Genomic DNA, 19,981 nt, shown 5'->3' on the forward strand with positions numbered 1-19,981 from the left:
GTCAGGGATGATGGGAATTGTAGTCCCAAAGCAGCTGGAGGGCTGAGTTTGGGGGTGCCTAACCTACAGTAAGTAGAGGTAATATGTAAAGGGGGGGGGGAATTAGATGGTTGGAATAGAATATGAAGTAATAATGGGAAAATTAAAAGAACAATGGAAGGAGGAGGAGTCAATGAATGTACTATCTTATTGGATATTTTATTGTGGAAAATGTATAACTGAAAATTGTAAATCTATATGAAATTTAGACCCATTGATTTTAATGGGCTTAAAAGGTGCAAAGACCTGTGCTTGATTATGGTTTGCATGCACCTGTGCCAGCATGAAATTTATTGGAGTATCAGTCAATAACAGAGTGATCTTAAGCCTGGCCAGGAAGCAACGGGGGCAGTAGGAAATGGCGGAGCCCTCTGAAACCCTGCTCCCCACCCCAGCCAGAATGGCACAGCACAGAGACCCCATCTCAGAGCATTGCTTGCGCCATACTTTCAAGACCAGCAGGTGGAGACGTCTTCTGGATCTTAACCCCCTCTACCAGTGTGGATCAGGGTTTGGGGCTCTAGCCTAATTCCACTATCACCATCTCACAAAGCATGAACTATGTCACAGACAGATACACCAGCATAGATATTAAGAACTGGAGTGCCAATGTATTTTATTGTGCGAGTTTGGGTATGCGAAAACATCTCACTTTGGCTTTTCAACAGCACAGAAAGGCAGAGGCTCCTGATGAACCAGACTAATCTTGACAGCAGAAATCAGTCCTTAAGTCTGTCTGGTTGATGCTGTTTCCCACTACTGTCTCAATGTTCACAACCAAGCTTAATCAGAGCGGCAAAAAGCACTTCTCAGACCTGGTACTCTTACTATATCGAGCATACTTTAATCTCTCCCTTTTATAAAATAATCTCTCTTTTCTAGTAATTCCCCTTGTCTGCATCTCCTCCTTCTCCCCCTCCCCCTCCTCCTTCGCTGCCTCTTGTTGGTCCAGTCCACTCCTGGTAAGTAGAAACCGGTTCTCCTGCATTGTTGTCTAGTTGCGACATCTGGTCTACTGCGGTGAACTGCCCCGATGACGTCCTCAATGAACTTGAGCTTGGCTCCTCTCTGCTTCGCCAAACTTTTGTTTGCCAGAACATTTTGACAGCAGCCCTACGAGATAAGCCACAACCAGATCGTAAGACAAACGCCACCTGTCTTTGTGTCATTTTTAAAAAGCAGGCTATAGACAGAAAATCCTTTTTTAAAAAAGTCTTGAATAAAGGTTAAGGGCATAGCTGTCAACGTTTCCCTTTTTGTAAGGGAAATTCCCTTATTCTGAATAGGCAAGAAAAGGGAAAAGTTGACAGCTATGGTTAAGGGTTGCATCACTTCCAATGGTGTACACCAGCTTTTCTTCTGCCCTGTTCTGGACTTCTGGTCAGAAAACGGTTCTACCTCTAAACCTTGTTCACCAGAGGAGTGTATGCACTATGAGCAATGGAACAGATGAAGCTGCCTTATACCAAGGGCTCATCCACACTTGTCCCATGCGTGGGTCTCAGTGGTTTCCCCCTCGCCCTGCTCCTTTCCCAGGAAAACCCCACTTTTTAGTGCTAAATCAGAGCAAGCATCAATCTGGAGAAAACCTAAATAGCTGTTCGCTCTGACTGAGCACTAAATAGTGTTTTTTGATGAGCAGGGGCTGCAAGCAGTAGGACAAGAAGAAGTGGGGACAAGCCCTGGATCGGACAATTGGTCCACCTAAGACTGAGCCATGCAAAGCATCATCCTTCCCCTTTATCTCTCTAAAAAAGCTATTTTCTGTCTTCAGCCAAACAGACAGCATACTATAGTACAAACCTTATCACATTAAAATGAATGCAATGCTTTTCAACCATTCTTCGAATGTCACTCTAAATACAGTACTGGTATTTAAACTCTTGACCTCTCCACTTCTAATGCTCTCTTCTCTCGTCTCCTCCTATTCTACTTCTCACCCTTTCCATGCCTCATGAGCCAATTTCCCCACCAGCAGCTTCCTTTATTCATTTCTTCCATTTTTCTGCTTGCAATCTGCCATGATGCTTCCTGTATCTGGAACAGTTCCTCTTCCCCTTTAAAAGTCTCCTCAGGGTTTGGGTTTGTTCGTAATGCCTTTGCTAGTTTTGCAGGTTCACCTGTTCTTTACTGTTTGTTACCAGCTAAACCAGATTCATAACTGCATCTAGAAGGGACGTGGTAGGCGCTGTGGGTTAAACCACAGAGCCTAGGACTTGCCGATCAGAAGGTCGGCGGTTCGAATCCCCGCAACGGGATGAGCTCCCGTTCCTCGGTCCCTGCTCCTGCCAACCTAGCAGTTCAAAAGCACGTCAAAGTGCAAGTAGATAAATAGGTACCGCTCTGGCAGGAAGGTAAACGGCGTTTCCGTGCGCTGCTCTGGTTCGCCAGAAGCAGCTTAGTCATGCTGGCCACATGATCCAGAAGCTGTACGCCGGCTCCCTCGGCCAGTAAAGCGAGATAAGCACAGCAACCCCAGAGTCGGCCACGACTGGACCTAATGGTAAGGGGTCCCTTTACCCTTTAACTGCATCTAGAAGCCCCTCGCCAGCCTTATAAAAGAAGTTACGTAAAACAATTGCTCTGGGAGATAGATTCTTGAGTGGGGCACCTCTTTCTACGAATTTCATTTCGCAACAAGCAACTATGTGTGGATTGTTCTTGTCTTCCCACCTAAAGTATGGAGATGCTTGTACTTGGCACCATTAGAAAGCCTGCTTTCACGCCTCATTGCCAGAGTGTATGTCTGCCCTAGTACCTTCCTTTTCCACAAAATATTTGTACTGTACTGCATATAACTTCTAGAGTTCTTACATCATCATATACAATTTCCTGACCAGTACTGTACTTGGCTTCTGCAACATAAATGCCATAAACTGAAAGCACATGACCTTCCCCCCAAAAATCCTGGGAACACTGGTTTGCCCTGTGCAGAACTACAATTCCCAGCACCCCTTAACAAACTACATCTCCCAGGATTCTTTGGGTGATGTAATTTGATTTAAAAGGCATGGTGCTTGTTGCAGCCATAATGTGACAGTTCGTTGTTACTCAACTGCAAAGTCTGTTTCAGTTCAACACTGTTTACCTACCAGTTAAGGATGATGAAGATTATTGCAAAGACCACGCCAACACAAACAATAACTCCAGTTATGAGGACAAACACCAAAACTATATCTGTATTTGGCTTCTTCAACCTTCTTGTTTCTAATTCTAAAGAAAGGCAAAACTGTTATTATGGAAATGTTGGTAAACAGAATTTTGAAAAGGATGAAAATAAAAAAGGGTTCTTTTTAAACATGCTTTGTTATGTTTTATAGAAATCTCCACCAAGTTTTTCTGTGACGTAAGAAAGCAATTCTAAATTGTACAAAAGGTGCATCTTTTAAAAGGCAGGCATCACAAGGCAGACCATTATGCACTATAAACTTAAGCAAAACTGTTATGTCACTACTATGTACCATCCCTGTGCACAGTTTGAAAGAGTGCAACACACCAGGAAAGATTAAGAGCACAGCAGCAGAAATTTCAAAGAACCGACATATGGAGGAACTAAACAAGTAAATAAGCACAAGAACTTAGAACATCACTTCTATTTACAAAAGAGACACAGTATATTGCAGTAGACCTTTAAAATGCTCTTATATAACATGCTAATGAGTGTAAGGTTAAGATAGCTTATGTAAATAAAATGCTGATCATCAGAAGTAATAAAATTTAGCCTCAGATTGAAACAGTAAGATTTAAAGGGGTAGGTCCAAATAATGCCTCTGAGTAAAGCAACCCTCAGAAAATGTATGTACCCACCAGCTAATGACTTAGTTCCTGAAACCAGATAAATCAGCCAAGGAAGCTTTCAGACATCATACCTAGCGATGATTATTTTCACCTACTAGTGGAGCTGCCCTGGTTTGGTGGAAGGTGAATTAAAAACCAGCACCACCATGTTGCCATACATATCACTGTTGGTCACCATGGGGTGGAAAGAAATGTGGCAAAGAATAAGGCATTTTAAAAAAAATCACAGGTAAAGCCTTCCTGTGGTTGATGCTCGCCTAACTACATGCATGCAGAAAGCATGAGTAGTTGCACTCTAGCCTTCTCAGGACAACCTAGTTTCCTATGCACAGCTTACTTTGCTTTTATGTATTCTGTTCTGTTTTTATTTTTAAGTAATAGATCCAGGACGGCTGTACCATAACCATGCAAATAAGTCCACAAATATTATTACCTTGAACTTTTATTTTATTTTATTTTTTGTTACTAGCCTGATAGAAACCTAGTATCCTGCATTTCCTTTTAGGGAGGGGGGGGGGACAGGGAATTGCCTTCTGCCAAGTGAGCTAGCACTGGAGAGGTGGCACTGTGTTTCCATGCAGGCTGCAGAGGAAGGGGCATCCCTTCCACCATGGCCAGCACAAAGACGGAACAGGGTAGCAGAGAAGGAATAAATTGTCCCTTGCACTGGGACCTATCCCTCTGCCAGCCTCCTGCAACCCCCTCCTCAGCAGACCCCTTGCAATAAAGGAAAGCGATAGGGAAATGAGCCAGGAATTGTGGGACAACACTTGTTTGGTGCAACTGTAGTGTAACCTCCCCACCAACAGATCAGAATGAATGCTCGTTAAATAGCAGGCCCTTTCTAATCGCAGGTAGCATGGAGGCAACCTCACCCACTTGCAGGGAATTCCTTGCTGTCTGGCAACCAGGTGAGCAGTTAGGCAGAAGGTTGCTGCATTTAACTTCTTCTGAACATGCTGTTTGTTTGGTGGATTTTTACCCTGCCTCTCAATATTTTAAATGCATCTCACAAATAAAACTTAATTTTAAAATTCATTGTGAGCATACCCGCCCCCCCCTGCACCAAGGTATCAAATAAAATAGTGTTCACCTGTAGTATATATTTTCTGAGCTGCTACAAACAATCGAGTGTGCTAGCAGAACACAATCCTTTCTGTTTCTGAACTAGGATTTATAACCATACAATATTACACAGAGATTCTCCTAAATCCTTTTCTTAAGGCCTCCAAAGGCTTGAGATTCTGGCAGGAGGCAGGAAATGTCTGCTAGTAGAGAATGTAGCATAATGAATTCCTGCTTCTAAACACTACTGTAAATACCGTGGAATAATCCAGCAAGCAAGATGACCTAGTTTGCAACACTACCTAGTTCACAATACTGCATTCTCACAGTTCAAAGTAAACTCCCCCCTCGTGCAAATGACGTCAGGTCTGTTAAAAGGAACAGAATGCCAAGACAGACTTTTTGTTCCAAAATCATTAGAATTCTTTTATCTTTAGAGGAGGGATAGCATGGGAAAGACTGCATTACTGGAAACAAACCAACGTTTTCTATATAAGCTCAATTTTAGTGTGTTAACTCAATCCTGAATAGAAAAGGAGGCGGCTGCAGCCCCACAAGGAAAATGAGACAAAAAGGGGGAGGCAGCAACACAACAATGTGCTCAAAACAGAAAATATAGAACAATATGGCTTGCCAAACACATTTTGATGTGTCACATTATTCAGAGGCAAGATGATCTTAGGGCCAAACTACATGTTACAATAGCACACTCCCTCCCTCCCTCTCTCTCTATATATATATCTGTGCTTTTAAGTTTCTTAAAAACCAGATTGCTAGCATGGGGAGGAGGGGTTATATTAGCCTTTGTCCTTAACAAGGTGCTGGACTTGCATAAGAATAAGGTTGCCATGGAAGTGTAGGAGACACACACACACAAACTGGAAGTGTAAGGGGCTAAAGGTGAACTGGAATAATAGGAGGTGGCCAAGAGGGCCACCCCTGGCCCTCTAGACTTAAAGACGCAGGTAGGTAGCTAATTTAACATGTGCTTTGGCCCTTCTCTTGCTATCTTCTTGGAGCAGTTTACCGAGAACATGTTATTTCTTGAGCATCATTCTGAGTAAGTTGCTTGCACTTCACAGGGCAATGTGCTGCAATGCCATAGCCCCTGCCTGCGCAGGAAATGACCTGAATGAAAGCTACTCTACAAAAATTGCCTCTGCACAGCCAACTGGATATCACGTTCATGTGGGTGACGCTGTCCTTTCTGAAAACTGGCCAGCTGCTGCCTCCACCTCCTCCCCTGTTCTTGCCAACACACACTCACTCACTCACTCACTCACTCACTCACTCACTCACACGGGTGATGGCACAAGGAGCATGCTCTGGATCTTGTCTGGCTGTCTCTTCCCATGGCAAGGGGAGGAGAATAACCCCCTTCACTTACAACACACTCCCTCCCACACAGAACTATTATCAGAAAACATGAATAAACTGCCTTATGTCACTGGTTTTGTCAGAAGTAAGCTAAGGCCCAAAATAGGCTGGAGTATGGAACAGAGCAACCGTGCAGTAGAAAGGTTGCCTGATGCAGAACACCATTAACAATTACGGTGATTTTCTTTGCAATAGCCAGAAGAAGTTGAAAAGACATGGAGGGTGGGGTTTCCAATTTCTGCTGAGAAGAACCAGGACCTATGAGCCTAGGCCTCTGCTGAAAACCAAACAGAGAACCTCACCAATGATGAGGAATTAATAGAGCATTAATGAGAAACAAATCATCCTGTGCAAAATACTTCTTATGGATAGCTCTTGGTTTATGCCAGCTTTATCCTAACACACACACCCCCCTCTTAGAAACTGGAGCAATTGTTCATGTAGATTCTTCCTGCACTTTTAACACACCTATCCACTCATCTCCCTGTTGCCTCCAAAACTACACTAAAAATTGCTGCAACACACATTTTGAGCAAGAACACAGTTATAATCTCTTATAGGAAAATTTCCCACCAGGCACAACATTATATCATTTACACACTACCTGAGAAAAAAGTGGCATGATCCCTCCTATAGTTCCTTTTTTAAAAAAAAGAAGTCCTCAATTTTTAATGCAAGAAGATGTCATCACTTGAGTTAATTCCTGCCTTCTTTCCTCCGAAAGGAGATTCTATTTGCAGAGTGTACAATTGAGCCTAGATTCAGTTTCCAAGCTAATGTCATTATTGGGGTCCTAATGGCATGAAGAACCATTAGCAACAGAACAGAGCCCAAAGCAGCTCTGTTCTGATAGCAGATTGTTCTGATAATCCAGTTTTCTTCTCCACCTCCCAACTCTTCATTTCAAGAGATGACGGCTCTCAGCAATCATTGCTGCAGGGGTGTATATGCATGCATATGTATGTTGCTTTGGCAGACACACAAATGTTTAGGGTGGGGCTGTACCAAAGGCAACACCACTGAAGGGTCATGAAAAATGACACATGCCATCAGGGATGTGCACTAGCCTCACAAGCTGATGCATCAATGCCAATGCTCAGGACAGGAATATGTGAGCAAGGATCAGAAGAAGCCAACAGACACAGCTCAACAGTTGAGGGCTGACATTCTATCCATGAAGACACAGCAGCCCAGATTAAATGCATTTTGAAGCTGACCATGTAGAGGCATTGGCTGGCTTCATGGTTTTTCCTGCATCGTGATTTTTGCTGACGCCTGCTCTTGTGATTTGCTGCCTCCTCTAGGAGGCAGGGGAGAGCTGAGCCAGCAGAATTAACAGAAGCTGCAGGAATCGAGAGAAGCATTGGCTGGCTTCATGGTTTTTCCCACATTGTGATTTTTGCATCACACACACACGGGAGAAGGTATTGTGCAGCCTGCAGGTTCCATGTCAACGTACTCTTTCAGCCCACTTGGTATGAAAAGTTGGGCCGCCCTGAATTTTAGCTATTTCCTTTAAAAAACACATTTTTACAATTAGCAAATAAGGGGTAAACAAAAGACCAGCAAATGGAACAGGCTCTACAAATGTAAATAATATTAAAAAAAAATACAATCCTAAAACCAGAATAAAAACAACAATGACATCATATAGAATAGCTTCCACATAAAAGTTATCCCTCTAGCAACGATACAATCACATATATCTAATCGCGTAGTGATTCTTTTAAGTTTTTTTTACCGGTCTGAAGGCCATTTTCCATTTCACAAATTCAGTTATGGGTCTGTTCTCATAAGGAGATTTCTGTTCCACATAGACATGTCTTTCTTGCAAACTGACACACACATCAATCATTTTCATGTTGATAAGATGGTGATTTTAAGAGAACCCCTTTTCAGGAACCCCTATAACCACTGCTGCCTCAACCCAGTGACATGGGTATTTTAACTGCAATAGCACATGGAAGAGAACTCTTGTGGGAGAAATGGGGGGAAATTATGATATTCTCATGCTGATGGGCTCCTTTGAAGCTCTGGAACTGATCTACTCTGAGTGGTAAAATTCAAGATGACAGCTGCAAGAAGTACATCAGTTAAATCCTTACTCTGTGGCATTGAAAGATTACAACAGAGGGCCTGGGGAGAATTGAACAAGGTGTCAACAGCTGCTTCTGTTAAACTGCCTGATCTTTCTGTCTTTTGAAATCAGTGAGGGGGAGAAGCACAAAAGATATGCAGATTATGCAGTACAGTAACAAATTAACAGATAAGGAAGTTTTAAAATAAATCAGCATATATGTTTTTTCAATTAAAACACTGCTTTTCCAAAACAGTCTGCTTGATATGGGTGCAGTGCATCAAGTGTTGGCAGTGAGCACATTGCCCAGTCATTTTAATGGAGTCTGCACCATAGACACTATTCCCTCCGGCCTCCGCTTCCTGCAGAGTACAAGAAACATCACATGTTTACCGGATTGCTCCATTTGTAGTTTGCAAACTACAAGTGGAGAGTGAAGATCTTCTCATAAAGATTAATTTAACGCAAGCAACGTCTGACTAAATATTTATGAACTTCCATGAACTTACCAGCTGTTGTGTACACTGTATATTTTACAGATGCAATCAATTCATCGTTTTCTATTGTATCGCACTCAAACGCAACGGGGTGGGTATCTCTGTGTACCTCCAGAATAGCTGAATCATTAGGAAGAATGAGTGATTGCTATCAATTCAAAGGTGACAAAAAAGACAAAGTTGGATTATCTCATAACGAAGAATGTACTATGTGACAATTGGGGGCGGGGTGTTCTTTCTTTCTTGGTGCTTCAGTGATCCCTCATGATATATCCTAAACCATAAACTATCTGAAATTCCCATCTTTTTATTTTCCCCTTCAGTTCTTCAGTGGATAGGCAATGTCGGGTGACCCATAAATTTTGGACAATTTTTAATTCTTCTCTGAAAAACACAAAATCTGTGTGGGACCAATTAAAAGGAAAGCCTCTTTCATCAATATTGTTTTAAATTAAGGAAGGAATTGCATGATGACGTGATAAGCAGATCGTTCTAGGAAATGTCAGAAAGCAATGGCTTTCTTGTAATTTGCCATGCCCTCTCCCCTTCTATGCCCTGTTCTGGGAGTAGTTAAGGCTCAGAATTTGATTAAGGAAGGACAATTTTATCCATTTCCAGCATGGAGGAAGTAGAGCAATAGAAGTGTGGGTATATGGAGAGGTGTTTTTACACTGGGAGAGTTTCATCTCCTTGGGGAATGGGACCAAGGAAGGTGGAGGGAAAGAGTGCTGCCTAGATGAGGAGTACAACAAAGTAAAAATTAAGGTTTGGTTTGTCACAAACCTTTTGATACACACTTGTGTATCATGTATTTTCTCCTCTAAATTAGATGACAAATTTTGAGGGTATATGGATACATATGGTGTAACTTGCCACATATTGCAAAAGAGCCAGTTATGCTGTCACTGTGTTTGTATGTGTTCATGTTTGCTCTTCTGGATAACTCTTACTAAGCAGGAGTGACTCAGCTGCCAGAAGGTCAGGTGAGCACTGCTGCCACACCACATCACCCACTACTGATACCTGGGTTTGTGAATAAGACAACAATGGCCTCATTTATGGCAGACTGCTGAGAGTGCGCGCACCCACACCCACACACCCCACCTTGAGAGAGGCAATACATGTGCTATAATCTCATATCTCCAACTCAGTCTCTTCTCTCTTTTACTTAACTTTCCAAGAAGCTACTCATTCCACTTCAGGAAATGTGCAATTTAGATTTTGGACTGTTTTCTCATTTTGCTTGGACTCTATTCCCTCCCATTTCCTTATGTGGCAATAGCTTATATGTATAGAACTTGCCATACCTCTGACATACTTCTTTTCCTCACCCAATCTTCTCTCATCCTTGCCTTTTCTACAGCTTTAACATAATCATTTCTGCTGTCCTCTAAATGCACAACACACTTATTTGACTATCTTCGCTTTAAATCATGTATTCAAGTACTCTAGACCCTGACTTGTCATCTCATTCCCTTTTTCAGGAGCTGCTGTTCTTTCCTAGCATACTACAACTCCAGATTAAAGATACCAATGTGTCTTTTGGATGTATGTTTACATTGGTATACAAGTGTGGAAGAAAAAAAATAGCATGTGGTCATGCAAGAGTCACTGGCATAAGGTGAGATCCAGTAACTATTAATATTGTTCCACGCCACCTCAGTCTCTAATGAACAGTGCACAAGATTCCAGGGTTTGCGTTTCTTTTGGCAATGAGGCACAACGGAGCCTACAGTGTCTTTATGATATATGGTTTATTTACACATATACACAACCTGAAGCTTCAATGAAGGGGCTCGCAGCAGAACTCTAAAACATGCTAGCTTATTCCATAGTAGAATCAGCATCCTTCCTCTGCAGCCTCTCCTGCTCTGCAGGGCACATATCAGCTTAGCTGCCCCTCTCTGCTTCCTGGTTACATCACTGCCAACCCCTTCCCTAAATTAAGCTCTGTTTATCTACAGAGGAAGACTCCATAAATTCCCTTTCTAACACCTATTTCCTTTGAACACCTTATAGCTAAAGATGGTCACCTCACAAAAAAAGTTTGCCTGACTTCATTAACATTTGCTGATTGGACTAGGATTACAATGTCCAATAGGAATGTCCCAGGAACAAGCTTATCGGTGGGTCTATCACACCCCTTGCAATGCCTGAAAATACACACTAGGCTCTGGCTATTTCCTCCAAATAAATTAGCTTTGACACCCCCAAACCTTAATTAAATTCTAGCATCTATAAATCTACAATATTATACGCAAATAAATACCCTCTAGGAAGCCTAAGTTTATGTGGAATCTTTAGAAATAAAATCAGTTCTGTATACATTGCACAGGATGGAACTAGATTACTTACCTGGTCCGGAATCAACATTTTCCAAATATATTGAAATCGATTTTCTGGAGGTACAAAAATACATGGTATCTTCACACTAGCAAGACTTTCAGAAATTGGTTTACCCCCTGCAGAACATAGTTTTAAAAGTCACTTTGTACCAATACTTAAACATTATTGTACACCTCAAAATACTACGAACAACTCCACTAACAGACTGTGGTTAGAGGAATTATCATTTAATCATTATAAATTGCATGTTACTGGCTTTTATGTTTAAACCTAATATTAACTAAGAAGCAATACAGGACAAGACACTTTTAAACCACCTCAGAATAAATGTATGGCATTTTGGAAATGATGCATAAATATTCACAGAAGCTAACTGGGAATAACTGTATCATTACATCATTACTCACATCCACAATCTGCTGGTCCTCTGCACTCTTCAACACGAACAATACACTTAGTTTCACCTCCAGGGCATCCATTGGTTAATATAACTTCTCGAATGCCAATACCTTTGATCAAGATGAAAAAGGTAGTAGCATTACATGTTTGTTTGTATTTTGGTTTCTTTCTCTTTCTCTGTGGTGGATACTCCTTTAAGTTCACCTTCTAAAATCAAAACACTCTGGTCTCTGTCAAAGGCCTTCAGAAAAGCAGTTGTCTTCTTTATAACCAAAATTTAGAAGATACCACCCATTTGTGCCTGAGACTATTGTGTACTTAGATGATGGTAACCCATCCATTCCACAAGGTAAAAACTTTCTCCTTTCAGTTGAATTTTATATGCGCTTTCATTTTAATGCATTGCTAAAAACAAACAAGTTAATTAAAATTTAAATATCAACGCTAGCTTGCAGCCTCTGTGAACCTGGCCTTTCAAAGCCTCAACCATCTGGTGCTTGGAGCATTTTTGCTCTGATGAGCTCATTCTGATCAGGTGCTGAGCATCCAAAACTCTTATGGATACCAATGGAAAATTACAGTGCTGAATACCTTGCAGGATTTGGGCTTCTCAGGAAGGAGGGTAAGTACTCTTGCAAATTAAGGAAATCTGATGTCACATTGATCTCACCTTGGTGCTAGCTTTAATTGGTGGATTCATCAACATAATCAAAGCTTTCTGAGGCGAGCTCAATTCTGATTGTTACTGTAGCCACATGTTAATGATATCTTCCATTTTAAGCAGTTTTAAATTATCCAAGTTTTTAAATGATAATAAAAGAGATTGCACTGCATAACTTCCACCTATCAGGTTTATTCAGGAAGAAATCCCACTGAATTAAAGGGCACTTATACTTCCTAGTGAGTGTGTGGAGGGTTGCAGCCTACAGGGAAAAGAACTACCTATATGTAATTAAGATTAGATAAGAATTGCAGATCTCAGACATCAACATTTCACTTGGGAACTTCATGTTATTTTCAAAAACACAAACATATTCAACACAAGTGCTGTGTTTCTTTGCTTTTCTCTTTTTTCCTTCTGCCAAACACTGTGTACCCAGCTCATTCAAATGGCATGGCATGCGAGGGAGGAAAGAATAGTATGTTTAGTCCCAGTAAATACAGAATAGATTGCCAGCCGTTATAGAAATATTTTGTTTATTGAATAAGGAATGGAGGAGATGGGGAAAAAACATTTTGTGACCTAAGCAGAATACAGTCTATGTATATGAAAAAACAACAACCTTGTGGTGAGGTATTTTGCATCCCTAAATGCTTAGGAAACCTGATATATTTTGTAATATTTCTTATATGACATGTAACATTACCTCAAGTGGCAGACGGAACGAACAACACTTACTGGAATTGTTGCAAAACGAGAATCATGCTAAGCTGCTGAGAATTTCTCATTTCAAAGGTTAAGAAAACAGAGGTGTATATAGCAATGAACTGACATTTTTATTAAAGACATTTTTCTTGTTTTGGAGAGAGATCTTTAAAAAACTCACATAATGGGTGTATAATGGGTGATACTGGAGATACCTATAACAAAGGAAAACAATGGACACACCTTCTCTGAAACAGGGATGGACAAATGGACAGACTGTGTGTGTGTGTGTGTGTTGATAGTCTCCTTTTATTGGGCCACCAATCACTCTTAACCCCAACTCCAATCTCCCAGCTGTTAATGATTCCTTCTACTTCCACTATCCAAATTCCCTTGAAAACAGGAAGATACAAACTTCTGGGTAACAGTACAATCCTAGGGATTGAATTGTGATTGCAGAAAGATGGCTTCATCAGTTTTGGAGTAAAGCATGGTGGGACTAGGAGCACTAGACTTTGACTAGGGAGGACTTTCTGCCTCTTAGCTCAAATTGTGAAAAGCCTCTGTAACTGACACCACAGGGCAATGGTGTAGTGTGGATTGCCAGGGCAGGCAGCAAGGCGGGGTGAGTGGGAGGGAAGCGGATGAAGTACGCATGCACATTCAACTACCTAACAGTATTTACATCACCCAGGAGATCGTATTCACAGAGATAAGAAAAGAAGAGTTGTACTGTTCACTGGAGAGGTCATTTCCTGGTTTGCATGGAGAAGCCGTTTTCAATGGAGCCCAGCGACGGGTGCAGCTGTACTAAGGCAGCACTGGGTGTTGAAATTTTGCACCCTGAAGAATTTTGCACTTGAGGCGACCGCCCTTGTGCCCCCCATGCTACGCCAATGCAATAGGAAAGTTGCCTTAACTGCAGCTACCTGAATAATAAATTTGGAGTTGTCATATATTTACAAAATATTTTCAGATATAATTGCACGACCAAGATGCAAATCCATAACAGAAGTGCATTCAAAGTGAGAAAATAGCCCTGGCTAAGCCTCTTTCCTGGTTTTGTCTTCGGGGGTAGAGAGCAGGGAATAAACTTAGATCAATTTTCTAGGTGGCTAGATCTTATATGAGATGCCAGATTCTGTGTTCATGCAGTGAAACCATGGATGCATGAAGCAAAAATGGGTCAGGGGCAACAACCTTTTGTGTATGCTAAATTTAAATTTCAAGTCCTAAGAAGGTTGTTTCAGAAGATCTCAAGTTCCTTTGGTGTTTCACTATTTGGTTACTTTTTCTCCTTTTATTGCCTGGCCAGTTGGATATTTTTACCTCCATCCTGCTAATTTTCTCATTGGACGCATCTGAACGTCATGACAAGCCATTGACTGTGGCTTACCATGCACAAGCTTTGCTCCTCCTCACTTGTGCTGGAGAGATATAAGACATGATCCTTGGCTTAGGACTCCATAAAAAAAGGCATTTGGGTTTATTGACTTTAATGAACATGGCCATTGAGATATTCATTCAAATTCCCTCAAACTAGCAATGTAATTTGCAATGAAGGCTGGATGTGAAATGGTATTAACAAGTCAACCTTTGGGGGGCGGGGTTGGGGCTTTAATGAGGCATGCAGTTAAGTGGCATTAGACCACATCTAATCTGACAGCTTTATCAATAATAACTAAGAAGTTAATGAAGAACTGTGTTAATTCAATTAAGTTAAGGTGCTAAATTGAGAAGAAAGAAAGCGTAGCCAAAAGGATTTAGAACAATTGATGGATGGAAGATAATTTAAAAATGGTTCAACTTGCAGCTACATAGTAAAAAAAGATGAAATAATGAATAAGAAAAAGTAAAAGTTAAGTTGAGCTGAATGGAGGGGTCATCCATACTGTTCTTTAATGTAGATAATGTACTTCCATTAATTCTCTGTTGTCTTTAGGACATTCTCCTCCACTTTTCCTACCATAAATCTGGATTTTTTTCACACCTCCTTTTTGAAGCATCCCTGGTACGGTGTGGGATTTGGTAGAGAATGTCACATGGACAATGAATAATTAATGTTGTACAGGAAGCTTATTACCCAAATTAGACATCAGTATGGATGAACCCAGATTTTGGGGTTTCAGCAGGGAGACACTAGTTGTAACTCAAGTTGATCATGTTGCTTTCCTGTTCAGGTAAAAATGGGAATTGCACAAATCTATCTGACAAGATTGTTATGAAGAAAAGCAAGACAACAAATACAAAGTGCTTTAAGATACTGTATAAAATATTAACAACAGCGTAGTATAAAACATTTATATTTTTTAAAAAGGAAGTGGAAAAAGCTAGGAGCACATGGGTAACACTGAATTCTAACAATTATCTAAAGGATATTGTGAATTTGCACAATTACCATAAATATATCCTGGGGAAAGCAATGAAACAGAGGGTTGTACACATTTCAGGGGAGGGGCAGTATTAAAGAAACAAGGATTTGCTGAGATTTGGGGGAATGGACAGCAATGTAGCCTCTCTGCTATAGACCAAATTATAGATGTGGCTACCTTAAAATAAAATAAAAAAACACTCTAAATGAGAGTGACACAATCAGTGAATGCAACTCTTTCATTATAACACCAACTGTTCATATTTCTTTTTTAAATGTTACATTTTTAATTAAAAGAACCCTGTGAATATATGGAGTGGGTAACTTAAAGTATGGAAACATTGCCAGAATGGAGAGCATTCTGCAAATTTTTCAAATTTTGAATAGGGAAGGGATGCAAACTGCGCTAAAAAAAGTATTAACTGGAACAAAGAACATAAGAATAATATTAAAAAATGTTTACTGGCACAAAATAACAAAAATATGCTGCACTGATGGGGGAAGTAAACATTTCCTTTCTGATGACGAAGGCGTAACCATCAGGTTTATGAACATTTGTTTCTCTTGCGAACTACCTGAGAAACGGAGCCATTGTAAGAGATGCAACAATTATCCTATTTTTATTTGCTCTGCATGAACACAGGCATATTCGACTAGAAAATGGTTACCCTATTGGAGATCACTTTCCACTCATTTTTGAGACCTCAGCTACCTTTAGCATAACTCATAAGCTGCATGATGAATACAGCATACACTATTGCAGAGAAGCCATTTGCTTTATAGGACTGGAAATATTGTATGTGGGAAGACATCTGTGAGATGCATCAGGAGGTCTTTCAGCTTCTGAACGTTTCACAGATGTTCACAAATAGAGAAAATTGTTACTCTGGTGAAGGCAGCTCCATAAGCCAATAAACAAAAGGAGCTGTGTTTTTTTTTAAAAAAAAGAGCCTGCAGGCTGTGAAATTAATAAAACAACAGATCTGACCTAAATTTATAATGACAATCAACTGGATTGTTTTTGTTAATTATAGTTATCAACAACTGAAATCAATGGAAGGTGAACGAGGGCATGCAAATTACAATGGTTCAACAGCTAATGTTAGTATATTGTTCCTAAAAAGTTTTTTTAAAAACCAAAACCCACCCAATTATACTATGTTTTATCCATCTGCATTTCTGCTTACCACATGTAACCGTGCATTCTCCAAATTCTACTTCCTTGGGTTGTGTCAGATTTGCTTCTGAAAAAGATATCAAGTTACAAAAAGCAGGTTACAGAAGTAAGTTAAGTATACAAAAATATAGGGTGGAATTCAACATTATGGTATTGCAAATGTTCTGTCTGCACAAGCATGTCAGCTTGAGAGGTGGAAAGATCCCCCCCCCCCGTGATGTTCTGGAGGTTCTCCTAACCCCCTCAGAGCAAATTTTGGCAGGTGCAGGAAGAATGACGGGGCAGGAGGGGGGAAGCCCCACTGTGCAAGCCAAAGCCCTTGTGCAAGACTTCCATTGACAGGGTTCATTGGGTGACTCTCACCCACCTGTAGTCATGAAACTCTTCCCCAGTGCTTTTCACCTGAAGCATAACATTTTCTCATTCAGTGGAGCAATGGGAAAGAAACCAGGATTTCTGGAGCAATAAATTATACTAAAACAAATCAAGCTGGACACATCTCATTATTTAAATATTAACTGATTTTGAGAAATAGGGTGTACATCCTACATGATATTCTTTTAATATAGTCCAGCAGGGAAATTGAAAAGCACAACATTATCTTTATTTCAGTGACTGGTGAATCACATTGTAAATATGTAGTAGAGATCGTTATTATACTGCAGGATGCCTTACTTTTCATCTTGCCAAATCAAAGCTATGTACAGTGGTACCTCAGTTTTCGAACGTAATCTATTCCAGAAGTCTGTTCAAGTTCTGAAACGTTCAAAAACTGAAACTCAATAGCTGGCAGATAGGCTTCAGGATCTTGCACACAGCGGAAGCCACATTACATGTTCGACTTCCGAGGTGTGTTCGAAAACTGAAGCATTTATTTCTGGGTTTATGGTGTTCGAAAACTGAAGCATTTATTTCCAGGTTTACAGCATTCAAAAACCTAACTGTTTGTCAACGGAGATGTTCTAAAACCGAGGTGCCACTGTACAAGCCTATGCATGTTTACTCAGAAGTACTGTAAATCCTATTATGTTTAATGGCACAGACTTCCGGGTAAGTGTGTATAGCACTGCAGCCTAACATCTAGTGGAAAAAAAGTTATGTAAGGAGTTTTAAGGTAAAGGTAAAGGTACCCCTGCCCGTACGGGCCAGTCTTGACAGACTCTGGGGTTGTGCGCCCATCTCACTTAAGAGGCCAGGGGCCAGCGCTGTCCGGAGACACTTCCGGGTCACGTGGCCAACGTGACATCGCTGCTCTGGCGAGCCAGAGCCACACACGGAAACGCCGTTTACCTTCCCGCTGGTAAGCGGTCCCTATTTATCTACTTGCACCCAGAGGTGCTTTCGAACTGCTAGGTTGGCAGGCGCTGGGACCGAGCAGCGGGAGCGCACCCCGCCACAGGGATTTGAACCGCCGACCTTTCGATCGGCAAGTCCTAGGCGCTGAGGCTTTAACCCACAGCGCCACCTGCGTCCCGTAAGGAGTTTTACACATGAACAATCATCATTGGAGAGTTAAAAACGTAATAAGAGCCTCCTGGATCAGGCTAATGGCCCATCTAGTCTACCATCCTGTTCTCAGAATGGGCCGGGAGTAGTATGTACACAGTCACAGTCTTGGAGGGATGGTCCACTTTTGGAAAGCAAGTCCTTGCACAACGATGTCGCACTGACAGCGCATCCAATTCGTGACATAAAAGACGGCAGGTGGATCTCGCATCCCAGGGAGGGATGATTAAGCATTGACTTTTCAAAAAACAAAAAACCCGCGACTCTCACTCAGCCTGGCAAAGAGCTGGCTTCACACGCGAAACACCTTCGCTTTGACCTAACATCGTTCCAGCTTCTCAAGGGGAGAAATGGGAAGGGACCTGCAAAGAGCAGCAGCCGGGCGGCGCAGCGAGCGAAAAGGAAGCGCCGGAGAGCCTCTGAGGCTGGAACTTGGCCCGGGGAAAAGAGAGGAGGAGGAGAGGCAGCTAGAAGCAGCAGCAGCAGCAGCCTCGCCGCGGGGCTGTTGCCTTAGGGGTGCGCTTTCGCCTGGAAAATTGCCCAAGGCCCGTTTGCACAATGAAGACAGCGGAAGTGCAAAGGCGAACAGAGCCGAGGGAAGCTCTCGCTGGTGGGAAAGGGCGCCTCTCTGCAGACCGCCCTCCGCGGGCTCGACAGGCTCCGGACGGGGGTGAGCCGCTCGCCGCTCACCCGATTCCTCCAGATGCAGCAGCGGCTCCGACAAGGCCACGTCGACCGAGATGGTGTCGTTGAAGGCGGCCGCGGGCTCGCTGGCCAGCAGCGTCAGGAGCAGGCCCACCCGGAGGACGAGCTTCCCCGTGCCCTCGGCCTTGCAGAACCCCATTTTCTGCAGCGCCCGCCGCGGCCTTTGCCCTCAGCCGAGCCCGCCGCGCGGAGGCGCTCGCAAAGGGGCAACCATTGAGGCGTCACAATGAGGCCTTGCTCAGCGTTCGAGCGGCACGCGGCGCTGGGAAGACGCGGGGGGCGAGGAAGGAGGAGGCCGCTCGCCCCGATCCTGCTTCTCTTCCTTCTCCCCACCCCGAAACTGGAAAGTCACCCCCCACATGCACACACGGTGCGCCTTCTCCCTATATGAAAGTATTTGGGGACTGCCTCCTGAGCCCATCTATCTATGGAGGTCTTCAGAAAATGTGCTTTGCATCTTTACTGATCTCAGAAACTCAAACCTCGCACCCTCGCAACCACCACCTTTTCTAAAAACAGACTCCTGAACTGTCCTCACGATTTTCAGATAACACACTAATAATGCCTTTGAGAACCTTGTGCTTTTCCATAGCGCAGGAGGATTGACAGCCAAGGGAGTGGTATCTAATCTGCAGTGTCTCTGGAGGTGTTGCTCAAGTGTTTTCTCCCTGAGAAGCACTTCGCAAGAATTGCACATAAACAGCCAGCAGACAAGTCAAAACAAAACCTGGGTCTCTCCACTTGCATATCCTGTATTGGTTTTTAACAGTTCTGGATTTATAGCTTAGTCCTATACATGCCCACTCAGAGTAAATTCCTTTGAGTTAAGTGGTAACTGTATAGAAATGCAACCATAGGCTTTTGTTTAGCATTTTGGAATACAGTGGTACCTCTGGTTACAGACGCTTCAGGTTACAGACGCTTCAGGTTACAGACTCCGCTAACCCAGAAATAGTACCTCGGGTTAAGAACTTTGCTTCAGGATGAGAACAGAAATTGTGCTCCGGCGGCGCGGTGGCAGCGGGAGGCCCCATTAGCTAAAGTGGTGCTTCAGGTTAAGAACAGTTTCAGGTTAAGAACGGACCTCCAGACCGAATTAAGTACTTAACCCGAGGTACCACTGTATAACAAAAGTGCTGGTTGTCTTGATTACTGAGTTTTGCTCAGTTAGCTTCTACTCGGCATCCGAAATCTCATCAGGTCTTTGAGCTGACCCACCCATTGTGGCTGTTATGAGGCCTCTGGGTGCCCCAGAACT

The 19,981-nt window shown here is 42.3% G+C and overlaps 1 protein-coding gene across 1 annotated transcript; it reads right to left on the reverse strand.

Moving 5' to 3' along the window:
* Positions 1–638: 638 nt before the first annotated feature.
* On the reverse strand, positions 639–19,273 carry SPACA1 (sperm acrosome associated 1). The gene is made up of 7 exons (XM_081905410.1): positions 18,709–19,273; positions 16,523–16,579; positions 11,607–11,708; positions 11,209–11,315; positions 8,866–9,001; positions 3,132–3,252; positions 639–1,152 (listed from the first exon to the last, which is right to left on the reverse strand). The coding sequence occupies exons 1-7, from the start codon at positions 18,860–18,862 to the stop codon at positions 918–920; spliced, it is 912 nt and encodes a 303-aa protein (XP_081761536.1). The 5' UTR covers positions 18,863–19,273; the 3' UTR covers positions 639–917.
* Positions 19,274–19,981: the final 708 nt, after the last annotated feature.

Source organism: Podarcis melisellensis (assembly GCF_964234715.1).
Source record: "Podarcis melisellensis genome assembly, chromosome: 3".
Lineage (NCBI taxonomy): Eukaryota > Metazoa > Chordata > Lepidosauria > Squamata > Lacertidae > Podarcis > Podarcis melisellensis.